Below are 19,536 nucleotides of genomic sequence, written 5' to 3'. Positions count from 1 at the left end.
GGAAGTAGCTGCTACATGATACTAGATTACATATTTCAGTCTATATATTTAGGATGTGAGCCGCCTTCCATTACTTCTCATATCAACTCTCTAATTACCTCATTTATTTACAAAAGGAACATGAACTGATAACATTTATGCACGTTTTACACCAATCATAATAGCTGAGATCACAAACATAATGTCTGTGTACTGATGGAGGAGCCAGAACAATTGATCCTCGTTGCCCAAATTAAATTCTAGCGTCTGGTGATGCAATTTCTCTCTCCAGAGGAAACAATAAAATGTAAATAGAGACTTTAGAGTAAAATGCGGAACGAGATTTTTGACTGTTGATGCTTTAGTGAGGGAATCATCACTCAAATTGATGAGCTAAACATCACAATAAGCAGGTACAATATGCAGTTACCAATGAATAGTTTGGAAATGCAGACATAACAGTGTCATTTTAGACCGCTTAATTCAGAATATATTTGCAAATGGCACATCTTTACTGAGAAACTGCAGTGTGCAATGAGGTTCATGATATATATCACAGTCATTTTCATCCATCTTTTCTTGCTGAGGGCAACAATAAGGACATGATCCCTTATTAGGGGAATGCAAATAAACAGGAGAGCAAATTGTGTTTGTTTAAATTAATTTCTAAATCAATATTGTACAAATATTAAGGCTGTAGGAGGCAGAAAACTGGAAAAGGCACAAAAAAGCCTGAATTTGAAAATATACAGCCCTTATAAGGTAGTCTCACGTTTAAACGTCTATTTTATTCAAAGTGGGACCATAATTTACAAGCTAAACATCATAATGTATTAAAAAATTCTTGAAACTAGCAATTGAGACCATAAAGTTATTAGAAAAATGTTTACGAAGGTGCAAATGAAGTGAGAAGTAGGGTCATTTTCTCATAGACTTCTATACCATCAGACTTCGCCCCCTGCTGACGGTTAGAAAGAATGCAGGTTTAAGCTGCTTCCACATTGGCTTTATTTTTCAGACTTGTGTGCTTCAAACAAGCAAAAATAATCAAAATAAAAGCTAATTTTCATTTGTGGCTTCACCTGGGATTAGCAGGAGTCTAGTTTCCTATAAAATTACTATAATTACAACATCACAAAGGTTAGAAATACTGCATAAAAAAGAAAACTGTCTAATTGTTTTAAACCAGTGTGGAACATACAAGGGTGGTGGGGAAGCAGACAGTCAGGCGTGAGGCTAAAATAAATGCCACAGATGCATGCTAGTGTACTAATAACAACTAAATCTGCTAATTTAGCCTGTTTAGCTAGGTGGTTAATGGAATTATGAGCAAATTTATCATAAACAGCAAAGAAACCATTAGAAAAATGCTGCTAATAGTTACAGAATCATTATGTTTTTAAATTTTCTTCACTATTAATAAATCCTACTGATGTACATCCATTGCTACAGCATATATAGGAGCTAAAGCTAACTAGCTGATAGCAGAGCAACAGTTTACTTCATGTTTTCATCACTATTATGGGAACTGTAGCTCCCAAATGACATCATGATAAAATTAGCTTCTCTTTTATTGCTAAACTTTGATTCCCAAACCATTACTGATGATGTTAAGATTGTGTAGCTAGCCAGGAAATGAGTAAAGACAAGTAACTGAGTGCTGTTAAGTGTTCTTTAGAAGCACCAAGAGACTTAACTTTACAGCAATTTAAAAACTCTGCAAGAATCAGAGCTGCAAGATGCAAAGCTTAAACGTTCATCTCACCGTTTACTCACTAAATAAACTGTTAAACTACAGCCTGGACTCCAAATAACATTTTAAAAACCTCATTTCACTTGGAGTTTTATAATCTAATGTGTTTTGTTTTTCCAAAAATGTAGTTTATGGATTGCTACAAATACGAGATTTTTAGAGTAAACAAAAACCCAGCTGAGCTCTAAATTCTAAATAATGAAGGTGGATGCTGAACTGAAATGTTTTCTGACCACGACGTCCTTCACATTCTTGATTTGTTTGACTCACCCCTTCTCTCTTGTCTCTCTCCAGAGCTCCGTGCATGAACTCCATCGACACTTCCTCATTCTCTGCCAACCAGGCGAGGACGAACTGGAGAAACCATCTGGAACAATAACAAGACACAACTTAGCGAGGCTTAACCCGACGAACCGCGACGTTCATACACAAAACATGAGGAAAGCTACTGGATGGGACACTTTTTTTTGTCTTTTTAAGTGAGCTTCGCTTCAACAGAGAGAGAGAGATAGAAAAAAATGTTTTATTTCTGGATTCTGCCAGATTCAGAAACCCTTTTTGAAACCGTCTTTCAAAACATCTTTTCAAAAAATTCTTCAGTTGATTCTGCATATATCTGGACTGTTTCATAATTTGTGTGGAACACCTTGTAACGCGGTACTGAAAGCTGTCAACAAAAAGGTGTTATTAATATAATTATCCTGTCGTCTCTAGTTCAAGTGTAAACCCTGAGAGAAGTGCTTTGAGTGTCGATAAGTTTGTGTGCTTTAACAGGCAAAATCTTATTGAAAAGGCAGAAGAAAATCAATGAAGAAGAGCTTCCCTTTTGTCCCGGAGAGCAAAGGATTGTGGGAAATAATGAACGAGTAGAAAAAGAAGTGTGTTTCTTACGCTGGGTACTCAGGCACAGCTTCAGTGAAGGCCGGCAGGTCCTTAACGTACTCGTTGTACAGCCACTTGACCTTGAAGTGCAGGTTCATGTAGTCGGCCGTCTTACAGAGCTTATGCCTCTCATGTTCTGTGGAGAAAAAAAGAAACCCCACACTCAGAAACACTCAGGAATAAAAACACAGGTCTGTAATCTCTGTAAAGTGTAAATCTAATGTTTGGACCCGAGAATCTTTTGCATTATTCATAAAAGGTGGAGAGTCGATCCAAGGGCTGCACTACAAAGTGAGATTAGTGGATTAGCAGGTATGTCAAGCTTTAAAATTCACAAAGACGTCTTTCTTTTCACCTGCTAGATCACCATGGTAACTGATGCCGGACAGCTAACCTGCTTCGGAGTTTGGGATTTAAATTGGTCATAGAAAAGCTTCTCCCTTCCACCGGTTCGTCTCCTGACAATATTCTCTCTAAGCGACATGGACTCTTGGTGAACCTGTTGAGCTGTACATTATTAATACTGCTGAACAAGCTGTGCAGGTACAAACCGTATGTGTTGTGTCGCCACGGTAACCTCCATGTATTCAGTTGATGGAGCAGAAAAAGCATAAAAGTGGTTGTATACTTGGTACTGATTTGCTGCCAAGTTTGTTTTACACTGTGGGTACTACAGCTAATAGGACGCAGATTGAAAACTGTGTCTAGTCTATTTGGAATGCTCAGTCAGTAATATTAATTTCAGTTTAAATTGGCCATGAACTGGAATGAATTCCAGGTATCTTTTATTATAGGTATATAAACGTACTTTAACATTATGTTTAAATTAGTGATGGGACTTTAACAAGTTAATTTTGATCAATCAATTACAGAAAAATAGCACATTTAATCGCATCTTTCTCAGTTCCCTAATTAATAGCACACCGGTAACACTGATGCACACTCCAGCCCAGTAGGTGGCAGTAATGAACTTAAAGTCTGTTTTCTAGCCACGAAGAAGATGCACAGGAGTGATGTCAAGAAAGTTTGGTGGACAGTAAAGGAAGCCGAGACCACATTGAGCTTACTGGGTGGAAAGTTTTCTTTTAAAAATCTTCCCGATGGCAGTTTAGATAAAAGCCTGGTTGTGTGCAAATAGTTGTGCAACAAAGAGTTTTTAAAATCACTGCAGCACTTCAAGCCAACAGTATGACCTCAATGTACAACATGTTGCTGTTAGCACCAGAGGTAACGTTAGCTACGACAGTCCTGGTTACGGAAAACAGTGTAGCCATCCCATAATAGACCAGTTTTCAAGACGTTGAAAGTGCTTGAATTTACAAAAAGTCTTAAAATGTTGAATACAATCGCTATAATTACACTTTGAGTTTGCAGTAATCTGTGAATGTAGTAGACAGAAATGAAATGAAACAAACATTTTTGTTGATTGAGTTCATGTATATGTCTATTCATTGATTCAGTCGTCAACCAAGATTTATTTGAATTGAAAAATTTTGCTTATTGTGTCAAATATTGCTATTTGACGAAAATGCGATTAATCGCAATGAATTAATTACAAAGCCTCTAATTAGATTAAGTAGTCAAAATCTAAGTAGATTAAGTAGATCATTTTTTTAGTCGCGTCCCACCACTAGTTTAAATATATGAACTTTAAAGTTTAACAGCTCTAATGTGCATTAGGTAAATCAGTATATTAACTTACATTATTAACAGTTTTCTACCAGCAATCCTCTCTTCCTTTACTTCTTCGCTTATTGCCTTTTACCATAACAATATTTTAAATATTCTCTATAGCTCTCCATTGCTATCCCCTTTGCTGCTGTAACAAGCAAATTTGTGGGATTAATAAAGGCTTATATTATCTTGTCTTATTTTAACAACTCATTTCTCTTGACTAAAGCACAAAATTTGTCCATTTTGTGCAGAAGAAAAGTAAAAAAACCTCCTAAAATTACTTGTTTTATGGGACCACTCTCCATATCTGATGAATAAAACCTGGTTTAACAAAGAAAGTTGCTAACTACCGTCATTATGTCCTTCTAGGGTTGAGGTTTTGTCGAGCCAGCTAACTAAAAGAAAGCCTGATTATGTTAAACTTGCTTTGTAATACACTCCCCCGAATGAATAGCTGAATAACTTATCTACTGTTTAGTATTGCACGTCTCTTCCCAAGATGACTAATGAAGGATCTTTTCCTCATTTTTCATCAAACTCTGATCAAAAATGCAGCAGATATCAAGAACAACAACAAATTACAGAACTGAGACGGATCAATCTTCCACGTTTTGATTACTTTCCAGGGAGTGTTACACAGGATATTAATCAAGTAATGGATGCATGGACCAATAAACAAATTAACAAAGAGCAACCTGTCCTTTGTGCGCCCCTTTAAACTCACTGCATGAGCTCATAATATTAAAAATGAATCTAAAAGTTGCTTGAGTTGTTTGACTTCTACAGAGTTGCTCAGACCAGGTGAAACTTTAAAAACGCTTCAACACAACGGTGATTCTTCACTGAGATTTTCATCAAGATCCAATCAGAGCCAAAAAAAAAAGTGAATGAAAGAACAGGAGGAAAGAGACCAATCCTTGGTCCCAAAATTAATTCAAGTTCAGACTTTAATTAGAAGATATAAAGAAGTAAATAGTGGAAGAGTCGATGCCACAGTCCCATGAGACGCAACAAAATATTTCTGCTCTCTTGTAGCAAACAAAAGCACGAAGAAAGGAAGGATTTGCCAAAGAGCTATTTTTAAAGGTGTTATTTTATGGTTTGTCAGTCAGTAGCATGTGTATTATTTAACAGGAATCATGTTTCTGTGGAAAGTAAAGCCTCTTTTAGCTCCTATTTTGGTCTCCACCACCATGTGAAGGAAATGTCAATGTCTGGTTGTTGTTCAGTGCTGAGCAAGAAGTTTACAGTGGATTTTTGGAAGTTTTTGACAAAAACAGCTGCCTGCTTTGTCTCTAAACACACTGTGGTGATAGTGAGGCTAAAACGAGGAGTCTACACATCTAAAAAATGAGCTAAAACTCACTATAAAGCTACGTGAAGTTGAGAGGAGCTCCAGATTCAGGTGATAATTATGACTTGTAACACCTTCCACATTGTTTTAATTGTTTAATTTGATATATTCTGTCAAGTGGGGCCTAGTTTTGAGATCCCAGAAACAACCATGGGCGAGAGGTAACAAAGGTCATAAGCAGATGCATTAAAAAGCAGACTAATAAAGATCTATCAGAGAAGCTACGTAGAGTAACATGATTATGCTATCGGAGTCGCCGATGGGCTTAACATTGGGTTAAGCCTGCCAGAGTTCTTTGAGGACATCGTTGGAAGAAAAGTTCTCCAGACTTTGTTCAAGAGAAGAAGACCAAACTCTGCTGATGAAGAAAAGTTCCAGTCGGCCTACAGAGTCACTAAGAAGAGAAGAAAGAAGAACAGGCGCTGAACCTAGAAGAGGAAGACGGTAGCGGAGACGGCAGCTGGAAGCTGCTCTCATCCAGAGAGATGGGAGAGTCGGGGACTTTCCACCGTAGCTCATCTGCCCGGGTCATCTGGGTTTCCTCACCACTGTTCCAGCTTCTGCTTCTAAAGACAACTGCAAGACCAAGATTGGTTTTTTGGGACTTTTTCTGCTCCCCCTGCCAAGGAAGAACAATTTATGGACTGAAGAGAGACTTTGTACGGAGTTTCCAGATCCATTACTGAGTTCGTCCAGACGCAGGTTAGACATCGGGGGCGGCAGCTAAGGCCAAGCTGCCCGTTCTCTCTGTCTCCCAAATTATACTGATTTGAGAAGATTCTTAGAAAAGCTCAGTTTTAATGATTTTTAGAGTCATTGATTAATTTTAATTATGTTACATTGCCTAATCAAGAACTCATGCTATGCCCTTGCTGAATTTATTCAATAAAACGTTGCATTTAAAGAGAAGATTAATGTATTTTTTTATAACTCATATATTTTGCATGCCAGTAAAAAGTTAAGTCAATTGTGTGCACAAAAAGTAAGAGGTTCCTAAAGGTTGCTTTAGTCCTAACAGTAATTATGAAATATTACCCTTGAGGTTTTCTGTTCCTAACCTCTAAAACTAACCTAGGAATATCACCAAGTGCAAACAGACATAAGAGGAAAGCTGTCGTTAACAGACGTGGCTGATAGGTTGCTCGGCTACTTAGGCTACTTAGCTGGGCTGCATATCAGAGCAAGAAGGGTAAAACGTTTGGAAGTAGACAGTAAGAATCTAGGCGAGTAGTCCTCGACACCAGCTTAATCATTCTGCTGAATCCTGTTAGATAAACCACTAATAGGCAGATAGAATCTAACCCTAGAAACGGAGAGCTGGCCCTGACTTATCCTGAAGAAGGGTAAAGAAGGCACATCTGACGACAGTTCTTTATATGAAAATACAGAAAATAGATTGACACTTTACAAAGAGCGTCAAAAAGACTAATTTTCTTATTAACAAATGAAAAATTTCCTGTAAATCAGAGGTTCTCAATCTCTCAGCTACAGATCAATATCAAGTTATTGATTATTTACTTATAACAGGTTGTGAAGAACGATGATAATAATACCAGTATAGAGACTATTACAGGTAATATTTACAGTAATTAGCTGCATTTTTCAACACCACCTTTTACCATTCAACAGTACTTTGAATCTCAGGCCACTAGAGATGTGTAGCTGCAAGATTTATCCGTATTTTAGATTTTTTTTTTTTACACATTCAATAAAGCTTCAGGTTTCTAATTTTGTTTTGCTCATTCATGCACCTTGTTTGCTCTTGGACTCTTTTTCTATTCTTGCCTCACTCCTTTAAACTCAGATAAATGGCACTGAGATCACGCCTGAAGCAAAATTTACACAATTTATGAACAAGCACGTAAACACACAAACAGATTAATGTTCCAGCTTCATGGTTGTAACAATATAAAAACGGTTCATGAAGCAAAACGCTGCTATCGATGACATTAAAACACATACTCTTCTCACACAAACAAACAGTCTTACCGGCATAGAAATCAACTCGGCGGATGCGAAATGTGGCGGGAGCTGAGATGGTGACAGAATTACGACACAAACAATTAAGATTTAGACAAACAAAAAAAAGTTGGTTTGATGCAGGAATGACTGAGATTTAGAAATGAAAAAGACAAATGTTAAAAGATGTAAACTAGGGGAGCTGGAAGATGGAGTAACCACACTAAAAAGCAGTCTAGAAATAGGTCATTTTAACAATTAAATTAGTCATTTGAATTCTACATAAGACTAAAAACTTTCATAATAACTCAAAACAAACAATCTAAAATAGCTCTAGAGGGTTACAGCTAAGTAATTTTGCCAGTTTCTACTATGAGACACAGTCAAAAGTGAAAATATTGAGCAGCTAAGCAGGTTTCAAATTAGACAAATGGATTCTCAGTGTATTGAAGTCCTCTGCTGATGATGATGTTAGTGCTTTTATCTTGAAAGGGCCTTGGAGTGGAGGCTCCGAGGAATTTCACTTAAAGAAATATCAATAAAGAGCTAAATAATTTAACAATTCCCAACATGTTAGAATTTCTATTGGCACAAAATTTGCCAACAGTTTTTACTAAATGGTCAGAGGTGCCTTCAGTACTGAATGATGCTGCAGAAAGAAGATAAAAACACTTGAGATTAGGAAGAAATAAGGAGGCGCAACAGCTTTGCAACCATCTGTACTCTTTGGACTCATTAAATATGCCTGTTTTGATTGAAAATTTGATGTTAGATTACAGCTTTCTGACTCTTCTGACTGTGTCTTTCTATCAGTTACGTTTAGTTTAGTCTATAATCTCACCGTTTTTCAAGCGATAGTGGTCAATTTTATCCAAAACTGGAGGAGACGAAGGGGAATAAAGAGATGATGGAGTGAAGATGAATAAAGAAACGTGAATGTAGATGGGAAGAAGGAGCAGCCAGACTTCCTTTCACTCTTTTGCACAAACACAAGTATAAACACGAACTGTAATGACACACAATCTTACCGTCCAGGGCATATTTCATGTCCTGAGCAAACAGCATCCACATGACCTCAGCGCTGACTTTACCCACATTGAGTTCCTGAGGAAACCTGATAGAAAAGCAGCAAAAGCATTAATTATTATGCTAGAGTTCATGTCTGCATGTTAATAGTCTCAATAAATTGCTAACTGAGTTCTTTGTGTATGTATAAACAGAAGTAGAATAACACTGAAACTAAAAATCCCAAGCAACAGCAATCTATATGTGATTTTTATACTACTTTAAGACTATAAATGTTCAATATCTACAAATGCAACATCAGTTACACAACACAGATCGTACTATACCAAAAAATTATCTTTAAATCCCACTGTTTTCATGGGTATGCTTGCTTGTTTATATTCTATATTTGCATATTTCTTACTGTACTTTTAAAATATCTGATTGTGTGAATGCACTGATGGGATTGTCACTTAATTTAGTTGTAATAACAATAAAGGAATTTCATTAAATACATATACAAACATGCAACAACAGAAAAGCAGAAAACACAGAAACTCAACCGGAAATATGTTGATATTAGCCTTTATCGGCCTTTATCAGCCTTTATTAGCCGTAATTAGCCAATATTAGCCTTTACTAGACGATATTAGCCTTTATTAGACTTAATTAACCAGTTTTAGCCTTTATTAGCTGATATTAGCCTTTATTCGCCAATATTAGCCTTTATCTGCCTTTATCAGCCAATATTAGCCTTTATTAGCCAATATTAGCCTTTATCAGCCTTTATTAGCTGATATGAGCCTTTATTAGTCAATATTAGCATCTTTAGCTGATATTAGCCTTGATCAGCATTTTTCAGCCTTTATTAGCCGAAATTAACCTTTATCAGCCTTTATCAGCCTATATCAGCCTTTATTAGCGGGCGTTAGCCTTTATCAGTCGATATTAGATTTTATTAGCCTTTACTAGCCTTTATTAGTCAATACAATCTGTCAATATTATTAGCTAATATTACCCTTTGTTAGCCAATATTTCATCAGCCTTCCGTGTTTACAGCAGCGATGTCATTAACGGTGTTGGACATGCAAACGCCAATGAAAAACAATAATCCAGCAACATCCATTGTAAACAATGTAAATTATAGTAATGTGACAATACTAAATTGCTGTTGACTCAACTAAACTTATCTTTTCTACATTTGTCTCTGCTCCATTCTGTATGTTTCTGTTTCCTTTGGACTGGAGTAACTCATATGTGGAAACAAATTGAAGTAGAGCTGCCATCAGTGGAAAAACAGCAGAAGAAAATCTAACATTTGACTGAAAATAAATGAGTGCACAGAAACACCTTATTTTTTAAAATTTGGAGATTTTGGGGGCAAGGTCTAAATGCTGGATTGTACTTTTGCTTGTTCGATGCAGCATAGGAGGTCACTGTTGGTCTTTTTATAAGCACCTAGAGAGCCAAAAATTTCAAAGGGAGGGATTCACATGCACACACATGCACTAACATGCACATTTGGCTGAACCAGTTGTAAAAATATACAACAGAGAAGCTCAGATTACAACACACACAGAGGAAGTGTGACTTTATCCTCTGTCATTAATTGTAGAGTAACTATTGTAAGTTACTCTAATTCGCTGCAATCATCTGAGCTCACTTATACAGTATAAACTACATTGTACAGCAGTTCTGTTGCCATTATTGTGGGAATATTTGTGCAAAAAGGCAAATGAAAAACACATTGTGAAGCTCTTTGAGTACCACTAAGATAGAACAGCGCTATAAAAGTGCAGACCATTTGAATAAAGAAGGTCAGAGCCTTGTATGCTGCTAAAGGAGGCTGCTATTAGCATTTTATCTCCATTAGCAGTTGTGAGTTATAGGAAATTCAATACATTGTAAGAAGTAATTGAAAAAAACTGCATGACTGAATGTCCTGACGCTCAATTTTTCCAGTTATAAGCTGTGAAATAATGGAAACAAACACTAATTTTCACCATCAGTGCCGCACATTTCAGACAAATATGCAAAATAAACAGTAAACACAAGAACGAAGCTGAGTACTGACTGGTTTATGATGGGTGTATACGAGTTCTTGTCTTCCTCGATGATGGACACGATCAGCGTGATGAGTTTAGGCCAAAACTCCAGATTCTGGATACTCGGTCCTTGTTCCTCTGGCTGGTTCTCCTCTTTCTTCTCCTCTTCCTCTTCCTCTTCCTCATCTTCTTCTTCTTCATCATCTCCTTCACCTTCTCCCCCTTTCTCCTTCTTCTTTTTCTTCTCTGGCTCAGGCTGCGAGAAGGAAACATCGTGAGAATCTAGTTGTCAGATTCAAAGTTCAAAAAGTTCGACAGCACTGAACAAAAAGCGGCAACTCAACAGTGCCCCGATTAATTTATTACAATGTTACTCCGCCACTCTTCTGAAATGATTTATTTAAAGCAATTCTGCCTTCATGTTTGTGTGATGAGGCTCTGCACACTCCATAAAGCTGAAACAGAGGTTTTCCTTGATCACAATGTAAAGTAGGGTTACTATATATCAGAACCAGCCTGGTTTAATGACACTTACACACATTAAGACTTGAATCTTCAGCGTTCTGGAAAAAGTTGTTGGAGTGACGAAAATTCAGTTCATTAGTGCACCAATTAAGCCAGCATGCAACATAATTAGTGTGATTAAAGTAGCAGAGATTTAGATCCTGTTTTTGCTTGTTTAAATATTCTTAAATGCACAAGAAGTTGGTCAAAAATAACACTTGAGGACCCAAAAACTGGTCTGAGCCAATAAATGACTCATGAGACCAGAATATCCCCAGCAAAAACTTAAATTATAACATCTTGCCAAACGCAGCACCTTAAATATTGGCATGTTAGTCGTCTAAGTTCTAACATTAGGACGCTATTTATGTATTTATAAGGAGCGTACTGTATTAATATGTTGGCAGTGGGTCTAAAAACTGACATAGACTTTACTTTTCCACATATATCCAAAAACAAGACGGTGACAGAATAATTGACACTGCAAAACACCAACTTGTAGATCAAAATTTGGCTTTTTCCATAGAGAACTGTCAACTTTACAAACCAAAATCTAACTTACAGATCAGTATTTTTTACAACAAAGGTTAAAATCTGATTAAAGGCAAACTAAAGTTGCAGCTATTTGTGTAAATGCGTTTTTATCCACAATACTGCATCACAATTAATAAGTGTTTTATTGTACTTGCCTGTCTGTGGTGAGTTGCGGTTTAATGACAATGGAAGTTGTGGGTTTTAATTACAGTGTTTATGCAAAACCCCAACTAAGGTTAGCTATGAACTCTCCATGCAACACATCAGCTTTATACTCTTTACTGGAACTATGTTAATTGCATCTTTTTCATCAAATTAAAACAACAAACAAAAAGAAAATAGATAGATAGATAGACAGACAGACAGACAGACAGACAGACAGACAGACAGACAGACAGACAGACAGACAGACAGACAGATAGATAGATAGATACTTTATTAATCCCGAGGGAAATTCATTAATCAGTAGGTATTTAACCTGAAAGCGTAACCAGGTAATATAGCTAACCTACAATGCTTGTAAAATGTTGTTGGGTATCTGCAGAACCTGAATATCAAACGACTTGAATCAGATCAGGGGCAAGAAAACAAACCTTGAACAGGAAGTCCCCTAGTTAAAAGATCCCTAAGACGTTGTCAGGGCCAACGATTAGGTTATATGACCTCAAACCGACTTTTCATGAACGATTTGAAGCTGTTATCAAGGGCTTGGATGTTTTTCATATAAGGGTCCACTAATAGGATATATTAACAAAGACAGCCCACAGTATTCTCAAAATACTTTGGATATGTTGTTGAAGAAACACACTATAGAATGTTCTTCTATAACACATTCCTGCAGCATAACATGATAGATTTGAGAAAATCTCCAGAGCATTTACTGCAAAAGCTCAAAATATGTTGAAACTCACTGGTTGGATGGCGGGTTGAAATTGGCGGTTGAAGAGCTCCAGACAGTTGTTGAAGATGTACTCGTAGGTGGAGTTCAGACAGGCCTTGACGCAATCCCGAACCACGTTGGCTGCTCTGGGAGGACTCTGCAACTCCAAGACCTGAACATTATCAGACGTTGGAGTGGGAAGACGGGTCAGATATAAGTTCAGAAACAAGTTCAGGAGCAACATAGTAGGTAGATAGAAACTTTATCACAACATTTTGGTTAGTTAATCTATGGTATAAACTCCTGTGACTGACTTAATTCCAAATCACTGTTCCTGTGTCCTTCACTGTGGAATCAATCTTCCTGTAACAGACCTGAACTGAACACAAGCTCACTCTCAGACACATTAATCAGTGGCTGCAATCAATTCTGCTACACTGCAGTTTGTTTGCTCTCCTGTTTCTGCCCCAACAAAAGTCCTCACAAGGACAAAAATCTGCAAAAAACACAAAGAACTTTGAGCTTTTTGTATTAATATTTGAGTGGAGACTTCGGGTTGGGTAATAAAGGTGTGCAACTATCCTACTCTTGGATATTGTCTCAATAAATCAGGTTTAACACAGCAACACACCATTAAAAAGGCATTAAAAACATACTAAAATTTCCTCTGCATGTATCCGATGCTTTTTTATGAATGGATAATCTGCTATCTTGTATTGTGAGCTGATTTGTTGTTTCTACCTTCATCCTGAAGAACGTGATGCTGGTGAGAAGATCCACGGTTGACTTGAGGTCACTGAGTCGAGGTTTGCTGCTGGCTGGGAAGTTATTCTGCACATAAACATGAGTACACGCTTAGTAAACAAGGGGTTTCTTTAGACAGCAAAGTTTTTCAGCTTGTTGTGGGTTTTGTTGTCAATCATGATGGTTGTTTGCCATTTCAGTATTCATCATATGGAATTGTACATTTACTCAGTTTTGAATTTAACACAGTTTGAGGTTTGATCGGAAAGTTGTGGGACTGTTCATGGAAGGCATACATGTGACATTGTGCTATCAGCATCAGTATCTATGTTGAACATGTTTTTTGACCACCAGTAGGTGCTCATTAGGGATTTCACCATGGACTGTGAACTGGAGCAGATAAGAAAACATTGGTGTAGATTCTCAGTCATCCAGGTCATGGATATCATAGGAGCTTCAGTAGAAATCAACTGGACTTCTCTTGTAGGTTCTTGAAGATGTTTCACCTTCATCCAAGAGGCTTCTTCAGTTCTAAATGACTAATCGGGAGTTCCAGAATATGTAGTCACTCCAGCTCACATGACTAAAGGCCCATTATCGACCATAAGTACACTGTAAACAATGTATTTCTTTGGGTAGCAAAGTTTTTAAGCTTGTTGTGTTTTTTTTCGTGAATTACGATGGTTGTTTGCCATGTCAGTGTTCATCGTATTGAACTCTAAATTTACTCAGTTTTGAATTTAACCCTTTGATGCACAACATGGGTTAAAAGTGACCCAAATCCAATGGAAAATGGGTATCTCCTGACCCACTCTGTGCATCAAAGGGTTAACACAGTTCGAGGTTTGATCGGAAAGTTCTGGGACTGTTCATGGAGGACACCATGGACACCATACAAGTGTAAAATGCATGGGACATTGTGCTATTAACATCAGTATCTGAGTTGAACAAGTGTTTTTGACCACTAGTAGGTGCTCATCAGCGATTTCACCATGGACCGTGACCTGGAACAGATAAGAAAACAGTGTAGATTCTCAGTCATCCAGGTCATGATGATCGTAGGAGCTTCCGTAGAAACCAGCTGGACTTCTCCTGTAGGTTCTTAAAGATGTTTCACTTTCATCCAAGAGGCTTCTTCAGCTCTAAATGACTAATGGGGAGTTCCAGAATACGTAGTCACTACAGCTCACATGACTAATGACCCAATAACGATCAGGACTCACATGCCTCCAGGTGTGAATAGTTGTGAAACCATTTGGTTCACCAACAACGACAGCAATCATGGTGATGGAGCTGCCAGTTTACACAACAAAGGATGTGAATCTGCCAAGTGACTCAAGATGATAATGATGGCGAAACTTTCTGAGGAGAGACCTTATCATTGCATTATAGGTGTTTGATAAATGGTGTTGCAAACAAAGACACCACTGTGACACCACTTAGTTTCGCCATCGTTAACATCTTGAGTCACTCCTGACTTCTCCTACGATAAGAAAACATCACATTTTGTGTTCGTCAGCAGCTGAGATGATGCAAGCTTCAGGTAAAAGGCACCATGAGGATGTTTGTTGTTTTCTTTAAAATTTGCCTGGTTGTGCAGAGTTCTACTCTAGAGTCTGAGGGGAAATATTCAGCATAAACAAATTGAACTATGGCATGCTGTGGGTGCTCCAAAGTACCATGATTACGTTGAGATTTTTGGCCACAACAACACAATCGTTACTCCTTGCCTAACCTGCTAACTAGATTTGTGATTTCTTCTTCCCCAAAATTAATCTTGAAGTTGAAGAATCATCATTTCAACTCAGTTTAGGAGTTGCAACATCTGTCTTTGATGGTGCTTTACATGTTTACATAACAGAACTTCCATGGAACATTACAACTGTTGCAGGAGCACCTGGAGCCGAGCATCACTGCACAAGGAGATTACGTATTTGTGCATTTTATTAATATTGTTGTATATTTCATCAATATATTGCTGATATTGCATCTACATCTGCCCACCAAATAATATTTCCCTGATATTTGACTGATATCTACATTTTATAAATATTATTATTAAAATGTAAACTCAAATGCCAAGACCCAGAATGAACTAAATGCAGGAAAATAAATGACATCTGAGAAGCTGAAAAGAGTGTATTTTGTTTGCAGCATCTGAAGGGAAATGAATGTGTGTTGAGGGGCAAAGATTTTAGTTTTCTTGTATTCAGATCTCTGCCTGTCCACTGTGTTTTTTTTTTTTTGCAGTGAATAAATGTGGACAGGCTTTACATGGGTATGTGATGAAGAAAAGAATACGAGCATCTGAAATCATTTACTCACTCTGTACATGGAGAGGTCGATGCGCAGGGAGTTGTGAAGCTGATCCAGGAGCTTCACGAAACGATCTCTCTGATGGAAAGAGGAAAGAAAAAAAAGCAAAGTGATGTTACTCCAAGTCTTGTACTTTGTCAGACAGCGAAGAAGACATGAGCAATTTGTAGCCGGTGAGCGTCTGAATGCATCCTTCTGAAGATGTGTGTCGTCTAACAGCACAGAAAACAGTGAGATTATACAGAGAAATGTGTCAAAATGGAGATGCAATCCTTCAAAACGTCTGCAAAATATAAAACCAACAGAGCAACAGGAGTATACTGAAGACTAGATAAGAGGATTTATATAAATAAAATGTTAATTTAAACTGAACTAATTTTAATTTAGTGTCCTATTTTAACTGACTTATTTTATTTCAGTAATGTATCAAACTTAAATGCTGCTTTTCTACTTCTTAAGCACTGCATTTTTTTTATGTTACGTCATTCATTTCTTCTGAGCAAGATCTAGCGCACGGCTTTCCTTCTGGACTAAAAGTTTCATTATTCACATTGTATTGTTGCATTATTAGTTTAGCACATTGTATCGTTTCATATCGTATCGAATCACATAGTTTCATACCATAGTTTAGCATAGCTAAACATCATTTAATGTTTAATATCGTATCGTTTCGTAGCTTATCTTTGCACATTTTAGCATATTGCCAGGTATCGTATCATTGTTTCGTTTCATATTGGATCGTATCGCATTGTTTTGTAGCACAGCTTAGCTTACTGTAGCATAGCCTTGTTACATATCATTTAGTTTCGTATCGTATCGTATTGTATCGTATCATTTCATGTTGTACCGTATTGTTTCGTAGCTTAGCATAGCATACTGTATCGTATACTGTATCATATCGTTCCGGTTTGTACTATATCATATCATATCGTGTTGTTTCATATCGTTTAGTATCGTATCGTATTGTATAATAGCATAGCATAGCATATCACAGCATATCGTATCGTATCGTATCGCATCATTACATATCATTTAGTTTCGTATCGTACTGTATCGTATCATTTCATATTGTATCGTATCGTATTGTTTCGTAGTTTAGCATAGCATACTGTATTGTATCATATCGTTCCGGTTTGTACTATATTATATAATATCGTGTTGTTTCATATCGTTTAGTATCGTATCGTATCATATTGTATTGTATCGTAGCATAGCATAGCATAGCGTATCGTATCGTATTGTATCATATCGCATCGTTACATATCATTTAGTTGTGTATTGTACTGTATCATATCATTTCATATTGTATTGTATTGTTTCGTAGCTTAGCATAGCATATCTTATCTCTTCTTATCTTATCTTGTATTAATGACCGTGTGATATTTTGACATGTCTGTATTGGCAGAATCAGCATTCATTTTATGGAGAAACCACAACAACTATCCGACGACTTTTTCCCTCCTACGATCCTGTGAGTTTAAAGCAAACTACTGTTTTAAACCCGCATATCTAAATAAATTTGAAAGCTTCTCTTCCCTCTTTTACCTAAGAATGCCTGAAAAACTTCCGCTGTTTCTGTTTTTCATCTTGACAAGAACCTTAATCTGCAAAGTTTTCCACCATTGGACAATTTGTGCTGATTGGATGTAAAGAAACGCAGCAACAGACAAATAAAAGCAACGCAAAAGTAGACTGATAGCAAGCAATCAAAGATGTAAATGCTGATGCCTGATTAAAATCAGATTTGCAAATGTTTTAGCAGGAAGGAAATGCACGTTAGTTGTGTGTGACATCGAGGTCACAGACAATGTTTATTAATGAGGAAAACTAATGTAAATGTAATTTGTATTGTGTCACTGCCACTCTATAAACTGGTTTTCATTGGGACTGGTTCAAAGTGTGCATCCAGTAAGTTTGGAATAACAGAACTATGCATGCATGTAATAGACTTGAAAACTGTGCAAATATATATTTGACATGATGTTGAACTAGTATTAACTGGTGAGATGTAGACTGTCTTTACTGGACTTTATCGGGAGAAAGAAAGTCAACAAGTCCTTTCAGGCCACAATTTGTTTGGCTGCACTCTAACACTTTATTTTGTCACTATTTTTGGATTTATCCACATTTCGTGCATTTTATGAATATATTTCTGATTTTAATATTTACATGACATTTTGTTAAAAATTTGCACAATTTTATACAAACTAATATAAAATGTTCACTAAGATAGCAAATTTTATAACATATTTTTAGGTGTTTTAATATTTCCTGAGATCTTCATAAAAATTCAGACAGATATATTTGGATATGTTGGGATTTGTCCACATTTTGTACATTTTATCAATATATTTCTGACATATCAATCACATTTTTCAGACATATGAATTGTTATCTGACATTTTATTACAATTTTGCACCATTTTACTGATACTTTTGGACTTATTAATACTAATAAAGTGTTCACTAACATAGCAGATTCCCTTCGACTCACACACTTGCATGTCCAACCTGCTCACTGGGAGTAATTTGGGCTCTTAAACACCAGAGAACACATGGACAGGAAGAGCCTGGAATCAAACCACCCTGTGATCATCTCCCAACCACCTGAGCTGCAGCCAGTAGCGGTATCCCCACTGCTTATTTTTAATTTGTCCACTATTTTCCGTCATATGTTTTGGCAGCGCAAACATATTTACATGGCACAGCGATAAAGCAGCTGAAAGTGGGAGAGTGGGAGAATGAAAGTCCTCTGCAGTAGTGGGAGTCACGACGTGGCTGACAAACTGAGGGGATGAAGTCTTAGAGTTTTGTCAGATGGAGAGAAAACGAGGGGGCTGAAGAAAGAAAAGCAGAGTTTTTGAACTAGCTACTCACTCAAAATTAGAAAAGCACATATTTAATAGTTAATTACACTGGTAAATAGCAGAACAGTGCGTATTGATTGAATAATGTTAAGAGTTTCTTGGGCGTTTCTCATTGTTCAGGTTTTCACGTCTTTAGAAAAGCACCTAATTGTGGTTGCATTGCATTTAATTTGAGCATTCTTAGTTACTCTGGAAAGGATTTCCCTTTGTGTTTTATCTTTGTTTACAAGGATGAACAACAGCCAACAATAACTGGCTTTAAAGACTCAGAGAAAAATGCCAAATTCTAATCAAACTCCGAAACAGTCTTTGAACTCTTGTTTTGTTTGTGGCTGTCTGAGCGTCCCGAGGCGGCAGCGACAATGAGAACAGTTAGTGATCATGTCTGAGAAAAGTGCAGAGTAGCTTTGTGAGTCATGGACGTCAAGAAACCAACGAGACACGTTTGGTTTAAGATGACAGAAAATGAAGGACGAGGAGGAGGAGGAGGAAGGGAATCCACAAACATTCATTTGCAAAACTACATGACAAAGCTTAACTTTTAACTTTTAAAGAAATGGTTTGGAATTCTCAAGTTTTTTTTTTTTTTTTTTTAAAAAGATAAAACTGCAAATAGCATTAGATTGTTGTCCAACGACTGTTAAAGACAGAACTGTAAAACTGATGACATGATCGCATGAGTAACTAAATCAGTGGGGAGAATTGTGATTCAGATCGTGAATTGAGATTCCACATGAAAGCATCATCATATGATATTTTGGTCCAACTGTCCAACTCTAGAGATGTCACAACTAGCACATATTTATATAGATTAATATTGGAAGGATCTCTGAAATCTGTCCACAAGGGAAACAAAAAAACATGCTCCATAACCAACAGGATGAATAACAGTCAAATTTTGTGTGCTGCATTTAAGACAACATATTTACCCTGCCTAGTTAATTAGTGGGACATTCACATTAGCTGCATCCGTATGACGTGGGAAAACACTGGGTTTAAATGTGCATTTTACCCTTGACAGAGTAGTGTCCATTGTGTTT

At 37.0% G+C, this 19,536-nt stretch overlaps 1 protein-coding gene across 6 annotated transcripts in view; it reads right to left on the bottom strand.

Annotated features, from left to right (window-relative positions):
* The window catches only part of LOC111565599 (protein unc-13 homolog B-like), a 279,044-nt gene that overhangs the window by 57,311 nt on the left and 202,197 nt on the right, over nt 1-19,536 (bottom strand). For 4 of the 6 annotated variants that reach the window (XM_055011381.1, XM_055011382.1, XM_055011384.1 and 1 more), the window contains exons 8-16: nt 15,639-15,707; nt 13,311-13,400; nt 12,601-12,741; nt 10,681-10,907; nt 8,630-8,715; nt 8,443-8,478; nt 7,632-7,673; nt 2,624-2,750; nt 2,003-2,099 (exon numbers count right to left, since the gene is read on the bottom strand). In XM_055011381.1, the coding sequence (XP_054867356.1) occupies nt 2,003-2,099; nt 2,624-2,750; nt 7,632-7,673; nt 8,443-8,478; nt 8,630-8,715; nt 10,681-10,907; nt 12,601-12,741; nt 13,311-13,400; nt 15,639-15,707 (915 nt within the window). The remainder of the gene's footprint in view (nt 1-2,002; nt 2,100-2,623; nt 2,751-7,631; nt 7,674-8,442; nt 8,479-8,629; nt 8,716-10,680; nt 10,908-12,600; nt 12,742-13,310; nt 13,401-15,638; nt 15,708-19,536) is intronic. The other 2 variants (XM_055011386.1, XM_055011385.1) reach the window with 1 other exon arrangement.

The sequence above is a fragment of the Amphiprion ocellaris genome, chromosome 6 (assembly GCF_022539595.1).
Source record: "Amphiprion ocellaris isolate individual 3 ecotype Okinawa chromosome 6, ASM2253959v1, whole genome shotgun sequence".
In the NCBI taxonomy this organism is placed as follows: domain Eukaryota; kingdom Metazoa; phylum Chordata; class Actinopteri; family Pomacentridae; genus Amphiprion; species Amphiprion ocellaris.
The sequence above is the reverse complement of the archived record's forward strand: the minus strand, read 5'-3'. Positions and strand labels throughout refer to the sequence as shown.